The following is an 18,058-nucleotide window of genomic DNA, read 5'->3' on the forward strand; positions in this document are numbered from 1 at the left end:
GCATTCAGATGGTCTTCAAGTGGGCCATCAGTTGACAAGATGTGCTGTTAGATTACACCCATAGAAGGAAGTTTTAAATTGAATGACGCTTTAAATGATAGATGCATGCAGGGAATGGGCATGGAGGAGCCATCAAAGATAGTGAAGGAAGAGTGGTAATTGCATTCTATAGAGATGGGAGAGGGGACTTGTCCTTACTTGGATGCAAATGCATAGTATAAACAATACTTTACAGATGCCACTAACTACACACACTACACTATTTACGCATTATCTCCATTTGTTTATTGTACTTATTAGTAGGTACTATACGTGCTAAAATAATAATTAATTATTATTGCATATATAGTGCTTTTTGGTAGTGAGTTTAATTTTTTTTTGGTGTCAGGTTATAGTGAAATGGAGAATCCGGAAGTCGATGTAGACAGTGGGAGCTTAGGTACTGAAAATATTGAGATTTACACTCCTCAAGTATTAAACGACGTGAAGCCAAAAGTAGGTCAGGAGTTTGAATCATTGGATAATGTTTACAACTTTTACAATGAATATGCAAAAATAGCTGGGTTTAGTGTACGTAGTTGGTCTCAGCAGAAGAAGGATGGTGCAACAATAAGAAAGGAATATGTTTGTTATAAACAAGGAAAAAAGTTCACTAGTAGCGGATGTTGGGAAAAAAAAAATGTGTCGGGTAATACAAAAGAAGATTGTAAGGCAAAAATAGCAGTAACAAAGACAAAATCTGGTGCATTTGTAGTTAGTGTATTTATTGAGGGGCATACTCACTCGTTGTCAACACCGAGTAGAGTACACTTTCTAAGATCTCACCGTGGCTTTTCTACTGCCCAAAAATGTTTAACGCAACAACTTGCCATGGTTAATATACCACAACATCAACAATTCAACTTGCTTGGTGTGCAGTCAGGTGGGATAGAAAACATTGGTTTTATACAGAGGGATTTATATAACCAGAAAAGGAACAAGCGTAATGCGGTGAAGGGCCACGATGGAGATATGTTTCACGAGTACTTAAAATTGGAACAAGCAAAGAATCCTTATTTCACTTTTAAAATTGAGGCAGATGTTGAACAAAGGATTACTCATTGTTTTTGGACAGATGCAACCTCTAGGCGAGCATACAAGTTTTTTGGAGACGTGGTTATTTTTGATACTACGTATAAAACCAATCGATATGGATTGATTTTCGCACCATTATATGGGGTTAATAATCATGGCCAGACCGTTTTATTTGCTTGTGCATTTTTATGTGATGAGACTGCAGTTACGTTTGGTTGGTTATTCGACCAATTTTTAAAAGCTATGCCGAGTGATGCGCTGAAGATGATTATAACAGATCAGGATACAGCAATGACAAAAGCCATTTCTTTAGCTCTTCCAAATACTTATCACAGGTATTGTAATTTTTGTTTTGTTTTATTTTTCTTTCTTTTGGCATATTAAATATGGGTATTGTGTCACAGGTATTGCAATTGACACATATTGACAAAATTCTCAAAGAGATTAGATACAATTAAGTATATTGAGTACTACAGTGAGTTCTCAAGTTGCATATGGAGATGTAAGACAAAGGACGAGTTTGACTCCAAATGGACTGATCTTGTTGAGAGGAGTGGTTTACATGAAAATAAATGGTTACAGTCATTGTACGATATTCGTTCACAATGGGTGCCTGCATATGTGAATCATATTTTCTCTGCTGGTATGTCAAGTAGTCAACGAGCGGAAAGCGCTCATTCATTCTACAAGAGGTATGTTTCCAAGGAAAATTCTTTAGTAGATTTTATGATTCAGTTTGGTAGGGGACTTATGCACCAACGCCATGAAGAATTAATGGCATATAACAAAGATATGATTGAGAAACCTAAATTGAAAATGCCCCATAATTTTTTGGTACACATGGCTGATGTTTATACACTTGAGATATTTTTTAAATTTCAAGATGAGTTGTGGGAGAGCTTGAATTATAGATTTGAGCTTCTTGGTGACAATGACAGTTGTTGTATTTATAAAGTTGAAAGGAAAATCTTGGGGAAGAAAATGGTGGAAAAGTATAGAGTGCTGGAAATTTGTTATAAAAAAAATTTGGATTTTGCTTCATGCAGTTGCAAGATGTTTGAAAGCTCGGGGGTCATTTGTAGACATGTATTGGGATATTTGAACAAAATGCATGATTTTGATAAATTGCCGAACCAATACATTTTAAAGAGATGGTGTAAAGTTGGAAAATCAGAGACAGTCATTGATGATGGTGGAATGGAGATACAAGATGATAAACTATACCTCATGAAGAGGAATGAACTTATTCAAATGTCTACCGTTGTAGTTGATAAAGCTCTTAGAAGTAAAGAAGCAATTAAAGTATATACTGATGCTTTAGATGGTGCACTTGAAGAGATTAAGAAGTTAGTTGATTGTGGCACAAGTGTAGCAGCAACACGTGATAAATGTAGTCTTTATGAAAATAAGAGTTCGAATTTGGAAAACAATTACAAGGAACCGAGTCAAGCAAGGGCAAAAGTGTGCAGAAAAAGGATTAAAAGGGGAAAAGAGAAAGCACTTAGGAAGGGAAAACAGAATAAAGGTAGGCGATGCAATGGTTGTAATAAGGTTGGAGTGTCTCATGACAAAAGGAATTGTCCAATGCTTAATAATGGGTAAGTAATTGTCCACTTTATTTTTCCTTTATTTTTAATTCTAAAAGTGCATTTCACATATTCTTTGTAATGTTAATTGCCTTGCAGCGAAAAAACTTCACAAACTTCTTCATGTGACGACGATGATGAAACTAATACAAATTCTAATAGTAACGATGGTTCTTATTCTGGCTCGGGTAAACACCGATTTTTTGAATTGTTTTTTTACCTTTTAGTGTTGTATATCTTAGCTGTTGAATTTTTGTTTGATATTAGGTGATGGAGCTTTGCATTGATATGCATGAAGTACTCACGATGGTGGTGGTATATATTTCATACGAGGAACTTTAATGACACCAGAAGTTAGTAGCAGATTTCAAGAAAACCGCGCTAGTCGTAATAGATATTGTTATCTTTTTTTTTTAGTAATGGATGATTGCAACTGCAATTTTATTTTGAGAGGCCAATGTAACTAGTCTCGTACATTTATTTCATTCAAGGGTTGTAATTGAACGTATGTGAAGTGGTTAGTCATGTGACTTGCTGAAAAGATGGTCTGTGACTTGTTGAAAAGATGGTCTGTAACTTGCTTTCTTTAATGGATGAATTTACAGGGTTGCAATGGTTGCAAGAGATGTGATTTGTCTTTCAAAATCACAAACAATCGATATAGTTCCCAAGCAGATTTTGACTTGGGAAAAAATATCTAAAATGAAATACAAAAACTACAAAAATGCAATTGAATACATTCTTCATTACAAGCGAAGAGATATTCAACTGCTATTGCAAGAGAGCTCAACTCTTATATAGTAACATTCCCACCCCACCAACTGCTAATGTTAGAATAAAAGGAATTCCAATGAATTCAAAATCAGCTATTCTGCTTCTCCTGTCTGTTCTTACTTCCTAGTTTCTTTCACCCCAGCTCTCATGAACAAAATTGCTGAGATTATCTAACTGGTGCATAAGTTGACCTTGTCCTCGTGCAAGGACTATGATCTGTTTATGACAGCAAAATAGATCATAGTGTACCCCCTCTTCAAATTATACCTATTTTCTTACATTTACCTCTATTTTCATCACTTTAAATCAATTATGTCAAGCCAAAAAAACAATTTCTTCTAGTGTGTTTACTACAAGAGAAAGCAATCAAGTTTCTAGACTCACATTTTCATTCGACAATAAAATCTGAAACTCAAAGTATTAAAACACCATTCTTGATGATAGTAACTAAGATGAATTGCTCAAGGAGCTGGAGCAACAACAATCCTCCCTGCAACTTGGTCAAGATCACGACGTCCGCTAGAAGTGATTCTCCTCCCACTGTTACCAAAAAAATCAATGACCAATATTAGTTTTTCAATAGTGCTAAAAGTCTAAAAGGTTCAATTGGCATAGGATGTCTACTTAAAGATACACTTTGCTTTGAACGCTTCTAAGTCTGATGCGTATTCCAAACCATGACCATTAAAAGGAAAACAAAAAATACGAGCTGCAATCAAATGCTAAGTTAAGGAGTTAAAGAGGTACAATCCATCCTCTCAACATACATGGGTTCTTGAATTTCTTAAAAAGGCAATGCAAACCTTGTTTACAAGTCGATAAATGCTTCCTAATGCAGGAGTAGCTCCTTACCAATGAAGATAGTTATTTATCTCAACAATTTAGTTTGATCTTAAATGATTTAGTAACCTTAGAACGAGGCCACGACCATAGTCACTCGAATTTTAAGTGTATATCTGAGGGAACTACATTCCATGTAGGGCCCATCAAATTTGTGAAGAGAATCCTTCCTAACATACTTTTCCCTTTTACCCTGAATAAACAGAAAAAAAAAAATAAAAATAAAAATAAAAGGAAGGTGTGATCAAATAACTCACCCCTTAGGATCAACATCAACAATTTTCATCTTCTCAAGCTCTTGCAGGATGTGACGAGTAATCCCACTGCTGCTCTTGCAGAAATGTGGTGGATGGCTTCCATTCCTCTTGCGTCCACCATAGATCTTTCGGAAGCTACTTGAGTATAAAATTAAAAGAAAATAGTATATAGATAGATACCTTGCCGGATCTCTTGAGGTGAGAAGAATAAGCTTTGATGAACTCATGAGGTGACATGTTTTTTACTGTTCGCGCAATCTCCATTGTTACTCAACTCAGAGGTTGTTTCTACTTCAAGGAGAGGAAAAAAAAAAATAGAAGTGAGGTAAAGAGTAACAAGAGGTATTGAAGTGAGAGAGGATAACGAGACATTTTTTATTGTTTATTTAATTTGGTCGAGAGTGAGAATAGTTAATGGAGAGAGAAAAGTATGTGAGAGAAATTTTGGAAAGAGATAAATTTTGGAAAGAGAGATTTCGAGAAATAAGAGAGAGAGATTACGGTGGGGTTTTTTCAGTGTTTTTGGATTACTAAATCTCGTGGATATTCTGTAAGGTTTAGTCCGTTAATTACTAAGTTAAGTACGTACTTCTAAGATCGGGATTGTATATATATATATATATATATATATATATATATATATATATATATATATATATATATATATATATATATATATATTTGTTTCCCTAATTGAAAAACGTGTAATACATATATCTTTTTTTTGGATAGTGAATATTACGTGTATCATTAGTCTTTCATAAAATCGAGAGAAAACATTGTCACTAGATTTTTCTTAAAGGATGATTTTAGAAACCTGGATACTGTACTTATTTTCTTGGCGACTTCCTTTTCTAATTGTTATCACTTGTATCTCGAGGACTCTTCTCAGTCTTATTATTTTGAGAAACAGTTACCGCCCAAATTCAAATTAGTAATCTGGAGCTATAACCCAAAGTCAAGTGTGTTTTGGAAGTTGTTTCTAACTCTAGTTCGGATTTCTAAAATCAACGTGACTCTAGAAATGGTTGATCATTATAAATAGAGCCTATGGTGTAATGGGTGAATATACTTACGTGAAAGAGGTGAAAGTTGTGAGAGTTCTTGAACTTAAAACTGTGTTTTTATTAGTTACTTTGTCTTACATCAACATCATATCACATCATGGGCGTGACAAGATGGAAAACAAAAAAGCATGAATATTTCTACATTCCAGCAAACTCTTTATTTGAAGTAGAGTTCAATAGAAAACTAATACAAACAATGGTAACATCTGAAGGATGGGTCATTGATAACTGGATTTAACCCGTGTTAGTTTATTTTTTTGGAAGTGGGGTCTTTTAGGATAAGGACAATAGGAGGTTGCAACAAGTTACCTTTGAGGTAGATGGGGGGTGCCCAACACAAATTACAAATTTTTTTGTCAATGACAATTTTGTAAAATAATAATTTTTTTTTTGAGTCCGCCCAACACAAAATAGGTTGTGCCCATAGCAAGTACCATTATTTTTGGACTAAATTAATTGTATTAAACCCATTATGTAAAATAAATCTAATTGATAATTGCTAAAGTTCATATTTGCAATATACAAATTGTAATGTTATGGACTTCCAAAAAAGATATCATTTATCATTTCTTTTTTCCACCACTCTCTCATATTGAAAACTGCTACATCGAGGAATGGATTAGATTATGGAACCTCTATTTCCAATAAAACAAGACGAATACTTCAATAACATTTGAGAGTTGAGAGGAATCTTTCGACCTCACATTTCTTAAATTATCTTGATATTTTATATAATTATATATTTGAATCTTTAAATACAATATATGTTTGCTTGGATAATAGTAAGATAACTAGAGAGGTTGAAAAGAATAAGCATTGTTGTGCCGCACAGGCATGCTTCAATTGAAAATTATATTTGGATGAGAGGTTTTTATAATATCAATTTGAACAAGTTAATCCATATTTGCGTGTACAAATTGTCAAACGAAAACCAAAAACAAAAGTATCAAAGTATATATTTGTTATTGATTAGCTCGCAAATAGTTTAAAATTAAATGATTACAATGAAAAAGAGTTTATATGACAAAACATTATTATTAAGATGAAAACAAATTGTGAAATATGGTTTATCATTCATCTTGAATCTCATTTCTTATCTTCCTTTCTTTGCCTCCTTTTTCCCATTATTTCCACCTTTTCTATGGGTTTATGAAATAAGATCTCTCGAGTTTTTAAATATATAATCTATCTTTTTGTTTTTGGAATTTTTCTTCCTCTCCTCCTTTTTTCCCTCCTCCATCTTTATTTGCTTTGCACAATTTCTTTCACGTGTAGTGCACGATTCCAAAGTCTTAAATGTTTTTTGCACCCATATTTGACATTTTTATATTTGTTGTTTGTGTTGACTAAAGATGAAAGAAAAAATTAGAAAAATAAAAGATTAATTAAAAATAAAAAATTAGTTAGAAAAAGAGATTACCAGAGATGATCGTCATTGCTACGAGATATGAATTTGGGGGTTAATTTTTTCTTCGGGTAACTAAGTGATTTGGGGTTTTATTTTTTTGTTTGGGTGGAAGAATATTATGAAATGGTTGTATGTTGATATTTGATTAAAACTATTTATAGAGATAAGCACGTTTGTTTTCCTATATAAATTGTACTTAGTAGAGTATGTAGTTTAATAAAAATTTGTCCATAGTAAAAAAAACATAATAACATAATTGGAACTAATTAATAGGTAAAGAATTATACCAAAAGGTTTTCACACGTAAATATTCAAAATTGGGCGGGATATCATTAAAGAATCAACTACATGAAAAAAGGCACACTAAAAAGGCACCTAAGGGTAGGGGGGGTGTTGATAATCACTCAAATCCGTATACGATCCTTTTGTGTTAGGTTAATTATGTGATCAATAATGTAGAATAATCATGATTTACTTGCTTTTGTAGCTTACAAACTTTGGATTGATAAAAGTCTAAAAAGAAGTCATCTAGCACTAAAAACTTATAACACGATCCGGGCTAGGTCAGTTTTAAGCAGTCTTTAAATTTCAAAAGCAATAAGTAACTTAACTACATCAACATAATTTTTTCAACCCGAATCGAATCGAATGTATCTGGAAATTAAACCCGAAACCGCTTTATCGGTTTCAACATAATTTTCCCCAAAAAACGAATGGAATTTTTTTTTTTTTCAAAAGGGCAGGGGGTTAAACCATCTCCGCTTTATTTTTGGTTTAAACCTCTACACAGGCTCCACATAAAGCCTTTTGTGTGTTGGTTTACACTCTTCCGGTAGCAAGTGTTTTATCAAGTGAATGTGTAAACCGAAAGCATAATTCTCATAAAAAAAAATTGAAATTGAAAACTGTCGCATACGTAGTCTAACATCCCCATTGGGCGAGGGTTTTTGAAGACGGCCTGTAAATGTTACACCGCGTTGGGATGCCCTTACCATTCTGCCTTCAATAAAAGATAAACTTTTTCGTGTAGACTTTAGACGCAAGCGATAAAAAGTAGCCTAGTATATTTGTTACCCAGGAACCTATTAGAGTTGTACAACTCCTTGCAGTTTATTGTATACAAAGGGTAGCCCTTAACCTCATACAACCTTACTGAAAAATAAGAACAAATAAACTCAACTACTTGAAAATTCAAACTGAACACAAACACACATAAAAGAATAAAAAGAAGAAAACGGTTTATCTACATCTGATCAATTTTCACCAATTGTAACAATTCATGTGGGTCTTAACTCTTAAAAAAATTCAAATAGGAAAAAAAGTTTCATTCTCAAGCCAATTAAATTAAGGGCAAAATTCATTGGTGCAGAACCATACTAATACAAGCTTATATAGATAAGAACAGTAATTCGTATCTTCAATCTTTTCCTGATTCGTAATATAGTAGAGAAAGACGGTGAGGTGTCTTAACCAAGTAATTCAAAGGAGCAGAACAATTACTCGAGAGCAGCTTGATGCAGAACTGTGGGGATCTTGAACTTCGGAGATGAAAATCGTCAGCAAGTAAAATAATCCAACATGGCAATGAGGGAAAATTAACCCAACTAATTAGATGGCTAAGCTGCTCGTGGTACTGAAGGATAATAACGGTCAGCACGCAAAATGCAGACTTGGATTTTCTACTCATGTTGAATTCAGACATCTTCAAGTAGGCAAACAGCCCAACTGGGTGTTCCTAACAAGCTCAGTACTCCTCTGGCTGAAAGGTTTGTCATAGTCTTCAAGCACCAAGTGATTCAATCGAGGCAGTTGCACAACCACTTGAATATCAGCAGGAAACTCAAGGTGACAAGATTGATCTATGCTCACAGACAAGTTGCAGACACTGAATCAGTAGTACTGCTTTGGATTTGCTTTGCTTTGGATGAGAGGTACCCCGTCTTCTCTCCAAACTATACGTTCTTCGCATAAAGCTGAAGTCACCTCCACATACAATCGATGTTCCTAAAAGAATATTTTTTCATGGACCAAAATAAGTATACAAAATACTTCAAAAAGTTCAAATTACCATCTCTGGGCTGTGCATCTTACTAAAGTAGCCAGTTGGCTTTCTAAGCAACACAGTTGCACTTGTTAGTCACTTTAATCAGCCAATGACTCACATTTCTATTGCATATTCAACAATCATACTGATAACTTCGTTTTAACTACCAAATGACTGGTTATAAACTTATCATAAGCAAACCTATTACCTCGTGTAGGACCCTCGCAGCCAACTCTTCTGCAGTGTCATGTGCAAGCACTGGTACAACACTTTGAGCAAGGATACGGCCAGTATCATAATGTTCATCCACAAAGTGGATGGTTGGACCTGAATACCTGACAAAATGTGATGTAGCCATCTTTAGGTACAGATAACGAAAAAGAACAGCCAGAGTAACTTATAAGTATCTATCATTATCACAGTTTTTTGTTCTATCACAAGTTTAAAATTAAATTATACAGGAAATGAGAAAAAAGGGTAAAACAGGGTAGGGTGACTCGCAATTTAGTCTAGAGTTAATCAAAGCCTCTAATTTGAACAGTTAATATATGATTTTTTTATAATCAATAAAATATATTCAATTAATATAAATGATTAAATTACATCAACACAAATTACACCATGAAGATTAGCCAGAAACTAATTTCCAAGGACCAAGACCCATATACCCTAGGACGCCTATATAGCCTATTACAATACATAATCCTATCATACCAGCAAATAGACAGGTGAAAAATAAGCGAAGAAAGAAAATAAAAAAAACAACACAAAACCAAGGCACTGCCACCAGGCCAGTAACAAGGTCCTACAAAAGATCAACCACACCCTTGATGAGGATCGATACTGACCCCCAAACAATTTCCGAATCCCAGGATTTGAATTTCTTCATCTGCTGCAGTCAAACCTTCTTTCCACCAATGATTTATAAGGTTTATTCTTAGTATTATGCAATATAAAAACCTATCTATAAAGGAAAACATTACTTTGAATGGCATTATTTAGCAAAAGAATTTCTTATTTATCTACAAGTCATTTCAATTTCTATAAAATCACTCCAAATCTCATTCAAATATTTCATGATGAGTGATCTCTAGATATAAGACAACCCAATAAAACTTTGTCACAAAATTTCTGAGTGTGTTTGGTTCTATTCTAAGAGGTGATGGCCATAAAGTAAACTGATGAAATCTTTAGTGAAAAAAGAAAAGAAAAATAGAAAGGACGAAAAGGAAAACAGAAAGAAACAGTTTCACAGGAAAAAACAGAAAGGACCAATTGAATAGGGCATGGAATGTCATGAAAAATTGAAATGAAGTAAGACATTTCACAAGATATACCATAAAGACATAAGTAGAATAAGAATTCTGGACGAAGGAATGCTGATTTTCTCTCTACTCTCAAAACTTTCTTGGAGTGATGAAATAATACTGCAAGATTACCCTTGCAATGCACAAGAATATCTACATCTACCTGCTCTCTGTTACTCGAAACACCGGAGGGGGGGGGGCATAATTTATTTTTCAGTCATTCTCTCCATAGCGATCTTACATGGACACGACACACACATATTGTATGTGGTATACCTTAATTTATGGTATTTCACCGTGTCAGACATGGACACGCGTATCCGTGTCAATGAAACTTAGCTCTGTAGTAGGTTATTTTTTCTACTGCATCATCATTGCCAGTTTGCCACAAAATTGATATCTGATGCATGTCCAACTTCTACGTTGCGCAGCACAGTATGTGGCATCGACACCAGGAATTTAAATGAGAGTATAAAATTGGAAGTTTTCTGATCAAAACCATTAAGTTTCAACAATCAGGCGCTCAACTATTACGGACAAAGGCTATATCATACTTTCACTAAAAGCACTAAAAAACATTAAATTAACCGGAAACTTTCATGCTGGTAAAAAGAGTAACAGCAGGAAAATATACATTCAACAATAATATGCTGCTTTTAAACCCCAACTTCCATGCAAAATAAACATTGGCACGAGAGATAAATTGACATAATTCTCTCTTATCTTAGAACAAAGTGGCTACTGAAGGTCTTCGAATAACCTAGGACAGTTAACCTGTAATATCTAGCATTTAACTTCTCCAATTACAAAATATGTGCCATCTAGAGAGGAAACAAAGTGCAAGATCGAATGTTCCACTTATATTAATTTTCAAAGATAAGTTTCAAAACATTAAAATTTCGCTTATCCAGACCCGAATTCCCACTTAGCTGGTGACATTAAGACGCTCACTCAGTCTATTTCCTAGTGAATAGCGACCAACACCTTCAGAGCTATTTCTAAATTGACAAAGAAAACACCATTTGCATAGACAACTGAACAGAGATAAAGATAATAAGGGTGTAAGCTAATAAAAATATAAATGATTTCGCTATACCTAGCTCCAGAGGCAATAACAGACTTATGCACCTTCATACCATAGTAGCCTTTACCCCCAAATGCCGGAAGAAGAGAAGGATGAATATTTAATATGGATCTCGGATAGGCTCGAATTAACTCAACTGGCAAGAGCTTCAAGAATCCAGCTAGTAGAATAATATCAACCTCAAAGCTCCTATTTACAGAAGAAGATAAGGAGTCATCTCAAAAAGATCAGCTACTAAATGATAAGTATCAAAACATCTAAATGTCTTGTTTTGACAAGTAAAGAATTTATTGCAAAGGAACAGCAGCAGCAGCAGCAGCAACAACAACAACTACACACTTAGAGAAGGCCGGCAGCCAGGCAGACTATTTGCCTAGAATATGTAATAGTAGTGAGGATTTCACTTTGTATTTCCAGTCCCTTTAGACCTAAAGTTAAACAATGTAATAGAGGAAGACTTGGCAAACATGTAATTGAGTACTTTGATCAACACAGGTTGGGGTCTGCCTAACCCCTAGCTTCTTACTAAAAAACAAAAGACAAAACAAGGCCAAAGCTGAAAGAGGAGAGTTTCTCCCTAGAAGAGGAAATGCACCCTTTGGGAGGATGACAAAAAATTGTGTGTGTGTGTGGGTGGGGGGAGCACAACTCAATGAAAGTATCCACTAATCAATAAATATATCAAGCCAAAAAAAATGTTTTGAAGCTTTATCTGGAACATGCAATTTTATTTTTCTGAATATAACCAACTCTCATCTAATCAAATTTTGATGTTTTCTCTGGAGTTCAGTCTTGGATGTCATATACCTATAGAGTGTAACACAAACCTTACGTTTTATTCAATGATATTTTAGAAGTTATAGTTAATATCAGAAGCTCATCCTTACGTTTTATTCAATGATATTTTAGAAGTTATAGTTAATATCAGAAGCTCATCTTCAGACTTCAGAGATGCAAACACAGATAGAAGCAAACCAAATGAAATCTTATTCACAAGAGAGGAAGCTCACCTCAGAGCAGTCACAAGGTCAACTGAAGATAGGCCCATAGGTACACTGGAGGTTTTGGGAAAGGAGATAACTGGGATACCATTTTGTCTTGCATACTCAGCACCTCCACAATCTGTAGTGAAAACATAAATCAGAAGTGTTGTCCCATCTGCCCCTCCTTTATTATCTATATATATATATATATATATATATATATATAACCTATCACCTTATATAATCCCTGACTCCCTGTTGTTTATATTGTATTGCATTTAAATTCATAGTACACAACTAAGTTATAACAACAAAGCCAAAAATGCAACATTAATGTTTGTTTGTTTGTTTATTTATTTTTTCTTTAAATTATTATTTTGACAATTGATCTACTAAACAGAGATAATATATATGTGAAAAAATCATTCAGGAACAACCCTGTCTCATTTCTCCACAACACCTATTTTTTATAAATTGTTCAAACTATAGATCCTCAACTTAAATTGATCAAATCCATCACATGCCAGTGAAGTTGCTAGAAGATGCCATTCATCATTTGTAAAGTGATAGGAGATTGACATCTACTAAAATCTATCAATAAAAAAGTATAAGATGCATACATTATCTGTATGCCACTCTGATTAGCAACATGATCATAATACCTCAATATTCAACCAATACAAGTTAGCAGTCTGATAATAAGACATTGACACAATGCCCACTTAATAAATAAATTCAACATTAAACAAAAAAGAACTAGTCCATGACGGAAACTATCTCACAGGAAGCAATTTCAGTTAGGATCCTCTTTTCCTTCTCTCTTATCAATATTCATCAGTCAAATTATCAGTAAAAATCATGAAACTAAATTTCCAATGAAAAAAACCCATAAACCATTCAGATTTACATCAAACATGGGTAGAACAAGACTGCATTCAGGAAAATGGATAAATAACCCTTTATTTAATTAGGTTTCTATCTTCTAGCACATTGTGCAATAACCAATATTTGGTTCAAACATGTGCAAATTGCAAACGACAAAAATATTTGAGTAAAAGTTGTCTCTTCTCAACAGATATGTCTGATATTGGTTTCTCCATATGGTGGAAATTATGAATAAAAAGGGGAAATCAGCTTCTTTTTCCACTTATCAAAGAACAGCCAAAGTATAATAAGCAGCAACTAGTAAGCCACATTCACCAAGCTAAACTATTAAACCTGCTCCCCTCTCAGAGTCGTAGACTACCTTATATGATACTACAAGATCCCTATGTCAGATTGAATCCTAGATCACAGAAGTAACTGAAAGATTATACACTACAAAACAAAAAACATTCATATCAACCTCATTCATCAATACGAGATATGCAAAAGGACAACTCTGAAAAAGTGGCATCCGTAAACATTTTTTGCCTTGGAAAACTTAAACAGTGAACTTGATGGAATGATACCTAAAAGTGTCTTCTAATCGGGTGCTAGATATACAACTCTTTCAATTAAGAGCTGCTTCTTATAAATTTTTTTTCCAATATAACAAGGGATCCCTATAACAAAACGACAGCATTCCAAAATTAAGCAGTAGTAGTCCATGAACAAAAACAACAAACTCCAATAAAGTTACCAGGTTTGTTAGTGACCAAAACAGCAACATGACCATGAACTAATCCCTCAACACAACCCTCATGAATAGACTTGAAGTTTGATCCACCACCAGAAACAAAAACAGCTAACCTCTTTCTCCTAACTCCATCAAAAGAAACACCATTGTCAAAATTTCCAACATTGTTTCTACACTGTTGTACTCTAATATTTTGAACACCTACCCTTTGTGAAACAAGCTTTGAACAAAAGGGCTTGTAGAAAACACGGTTTTGAGATTGGAATGAACACTGGTTTGATGATTTCGTGAGTGTTTGGAACAATGGTCTTGTTTGGTTTGAAGAAAACATGCAGTTTAACGTCTGTGCTTCCATTGAAGGTGTTATGGAAAGTGAAAGATTGAAACTTTTTGGTGATGGAAGTGAGAAAAGAGGAAAGGACTGAAAGTGATGGAGAAGAAAGAGAGAGAACATTAGGCTAAACATGGGCCGGACCGGGTCTAGAACCCGTCCGATTGGGCTTGAATTTCATTGCCAAAAGCCCAAAAGTGCACCAGCAATTGAAAACTGAGACACCAATGATATACTTTGAAGATTTAAGATTGGTCGGCATGAGAGAAATTATACTTAAAAATACCACTTTTAAAGATTGTATCATCATGTTTCCAGCCCTACAATCATATATTGGAGATTTGGAGTTTATAAAGAATCCAATGTGATCACAGATATATAGGTGTGCTGGAAATGTGTTTCTACTTTATACAATGCACCTATCAATTTCTTAGGTAGGTATGAAAACCTTAATTTATCAACACAGTTATCGTGCAACACTTATTTCTCTTTACACATTTTAACGACTTTAATCAAGTTTGCTTACTTATGATAAATTGATAATTATAATAATCATTCAAGTGTTCTTAAAACAGAACAAATTTGTAGACAGACAACAGTTTGCTGTCCATAAAACATAAATTCTTGATTGGTAGTTTTGCGGTCCGAAAAATGTGTTTTTCTGCCTAAAAATTGATTGGACCAATGAAAAGTTGATGTTTGTAGACAAGTTTGTCCATTCTCTTTCTAAAACTCTAAACGAGGGACAACTGTTTGATTTTTTTTGCCAACGTTTGACATCAACCTTTGTGGATGTTTTGACTTTTGAGCCTGGCCTAGAGATTCAAAGCATTCTTTTTATTTTTTATTTATTTATTTTATTTTATTTTTTTCAAGTCTTACTTTTTAGTTAAGGGTTTTCATATTGACCACATCCAATTTTATTACTTAAGTAAACTATAATTAAAATTACTAAGAGTACTCAAACTAAAAAGAACATAAAACCCAAAATAATAAAAGCAACAACAAGTCTCTAAAAATCTAACTAATTCTTATTCATCGCATAAATAAAAAAACAATAATAAAACCCAAAAACCAATACTAGATTGAGTAACATAATTTTAAGCTTTGAGGTGTGCTCCTCATTTTCCTTTCTATTTCAGGAAAAAAAATTTGTCACACCCCGAGACCCAACACACATTCCGAAGACTAGGAGTGAATCTCAAGGCGGTCGCTATCCCAATTCTACCGAAATTTCGGCAGAGTTTCCTTTGTTTAATCGACATTCGTAAACCCTAAAACCTGTCATAAAACCTGGACATTTCATAATACCCTTCCAACAACCATATATATATACAAAATCCACTTTCTAAACAACCGAGATGTATATACACATATCCACAAAAGGTTTAAGGTAACTATTACTCCAATACATCAATTTCAGCAATACACCCTCAAGCTATCGAAATTGAATCTAACTATTTATTTGAAACGAATTTAAACTCACCTTTCGCGAAATTACGACGCAAATTCCACTAAATTTTGAATCCCCACACTTGATTTGAGTGTTGTTAGTGATTGGGTGTTTGAATTTTTTTGTTTGGATCGATCGAATTTGGGAGAATGAATTTTCTCTCTCCTAGGTTTTCAGTAATAGCGAAATTGGGGAAGAAGGAGAATTGGGTTTGTGTGATTTTTGTTTGTTTGGTGCGATTTGTTTGGTTGGGCCAATTTTTTGTTTAAGTTATTAAGGCTCAAGCCCAATATATCCCAATTAGGCTTAAAGCATAATTAGACTTCGCGTCGTGATTATTTTTCCGGCCCCTTCCGCTTAAATTTAATTTCCTACATTCTATCTCACCGCAGGCTATAACAATAACTCCACTCATGCGTGTAAAGGCATTAGTTAACTCGTGCCCGAACGCAGCGCGAAAACCGCTAACCGGCATTTTGTCAAATTTTCGCATATGGGTCGCTTACCTAACGTGACTTATCAGTCGGAGTTAAGTTTCAGTAAGTTACGTACATTTAAAATATAAACCCGACGACCAATTTACATAAACGACCCTAGATTTAATATGAAATTTACAAAAATACCCTTAATAATAATTCAGGACTTTACAAAAATTAAAGACGTGAACAAAAATATTTTTATTACTTAAAATCCTACCTACATTAATATCCATTCTCCCAGGATGCTCATAGTGAGCCACGTTAGCATATTTTTAAAAAAAACCCGTATTTAGAAAATATTTACTTTCTTGTTTACCAAAATACCCCTGAAATTGGTCTATATTTTGTAATTTTAAACAAATCTATTTTGTTTTTTCACGTGTGTTAAAAAAAAACCACAAATACACGCCTTTTTTGAATTGTACATCAGGGGTAAGCAAGTAATTAAAAACCAAAGAAAAAAACAATAAAAGAAACCCTTGGTGAGTGAGCACATTCGAGAGATAGAAGGGGGATGATGATGTTGGATCCGGAGACAGTTTATGGAAGCTTTCAAGGAACATCATCAAATTTCTTTCTCACTTTAATGCATGAATACATGATACTGATAAATAAAATGGAAAACTGATGAAAGAGAATGATTGTAGGGATTAGAAAGTGCTATTATTTAGGGATCCGGGAGTTTTAGAACGAAACAACAGGTAAATCCCCAAAATTTATAAGTAAACTTACAATCTATCTTTTTGCTCCATCTTCAACAGGTAAATCCCCATAATTCTATGTTTTTATTATTACTACTATCGTAATTTTATTTGTATCTTCAAATTTGCATGTTGGGTTTTTAAATTCAAATGTTTTTATTTAGTATTGTTATCGAATTCCAACTGCACCTTTCATAGAATAACTTTTGATTTTGGAGTGGAATATTCTGTAGAGTTTTTGATTGATGGATTAAATAGCTAATCACACTTGAATCTTAATTGATTATGTGAGTGCATTACATTCAAACAATACTTTTCACCTAAACTCCATATATGGGAGCATTTTCAAAGAGCCTGACGATGAAATTGCTGCAAGAGATGAATTTTTGAAGAAAAATCACAACTGATTTAAAGAGTTGTGTTATGTGTTCGATGCATTCTAGGTGTTATTCCCAATTGGAGCTGTCTAAACCTTGGGTTCTGTAGGGGAGAATGATTGGCCTAGACTAGCAATAAAAATTATAAAGTTTATATAAGCTCACAAAATACATTAGGATACAGAACTTCTCACTTCATAGGTTGTGCAACGTGTTCAACTGAATTCTACTCTATTGAGATAATCCACACCCACAGTTCTTGAAGGTCCAAGAAGATACAGTGGTGTTTATGAAAATGTTGTTTGCAGTCCAGGAAGATGCAGTGTCTAGGAAGCCAAAGATTATGTTAAACTCCCAATTTGTTTTTAATTTTTTTGTTCAACGTCAAACAAAATTTTGATTTTGTTCTTTTCAGTGTTACATTTTTTTTCCTCAACTAAAAATTGTCTCAATAAGTTTTGTTTTGACCGTGTTGTTGCGATTTGATCCAATGATTTTCATGAATGACGTGCTTCTACTAAAAATGGAAGAAAATATATTTGAAATAAATATTCAAATGTAATTTTATTAGACAAAGAAGTTAGCACAGACAGCCCAAGAGACCTTTAGGGATTTTGAAGAAGCAGTTGAGAAAGATGGTACAAAAATTGTTGTTCTTGATGGGACTGTACATCC

General features: G+C 33.9%; 2 protein-coding genes, 1 long non-coding RNA gene and 1 pseudogene across 4 annotated transcripts; 1 reads left to right on the forward strand and 3 right to left on the reverse strand.

The window, feature by feature from the left end:
• The first annotated feature begins 399 nt into the window (after positions 1 to 399).
• Positions 400 to 2,947, forward strand: LOC147518928 (protein FAR1-RELATED SEQUENCE 5-like). Its single transcript, XM_086594041.1, has 4 exons — positions 400 to 1,409; positions 1,551 to 2,672; positions 2,760 to 2,848; positions 2,928 to 2,947. Exons 1-4 carry the CDS (start codon positions 400 to 402, stop codon positions 2,945 to 2,947), a joined length of 2,241 nt encoding a protein of 746 aa, XP_086450167.1.
• A 777-nt stretch (positions 2,948 to 3,724) lies between these two features.
• Positions 3,725 to 4,795, reverse strand: LOC147518929 (small ribosomal subunit protein eS19z-like; annotated as a pseudogene). Its single transcript, XR_015214158.1, has 2 exons — positions 4,532 to 4,795; positions 3,725 to 3,974 (listed from the first exon to the last, which is right to left on the reverse strand). The product of XR_015214158.1 is annotated as a small ribosomal subunit protein eS19z-like (transcript).
• Positions 4,796 to 8,203: 3,408 nt separating this feature from the next.
• Positions 8,204 to 14,699, reverse strand: LOC147518930 (Formyl transferase). The gene is made up of 5 exons (XM_086590624.1): positions 14,046 to 14,699; positions 12,452 to 12,563; positions 11,454 to 11,630; positions 9,259 to 9,385; positions 8,204 to 9,010 (listed from the first exon to the last, which is right to left on the reverse strand). The coding sequence occupies exons 1-5, from the start codon at positions 14,506 to 14,508 to the stop codon at positions 8,897 to 8,899; spliced, it is 993 nt and encodes a 330-aa protein (XP_086446750.1). The 5' UTR covers positions 14,509 to 14,699; the 3' UTR covers positions 8,204 to 8,896.
• LOC147518931 (uncharacterized) lies at positions 13,216 to 14,039 on the reverse strand. Its single transcript, XR_015211929.1, has 2 exons — positions 13,876 to 14,039; positions 13,216 to 13,741 (listed from the first exon to the last, which is right to left on the reverse strand). It is a non-coding gene; the product is annotated as an uncharacterized LOC147518931 (long non-coding RNA).
• Positions 14,700 to 18,058: the final 3,359 nt, after the last annotated feature.

This window comes from Coptis chinensis, chromosome 2 (assembly GCF_015680905.1).
Source record: "Coptis chinensis isolate HL-2020 chromosome 2, ASM1568090v1, whole genome shotgun sequence".
Classification (NCBI taxonomy): Eukaryota; Viridiplantae; Streptophyta; class Magnoliopsida; order Ranunculales; family Ranunculaceae; genus Coptis; species Coptis chinensis.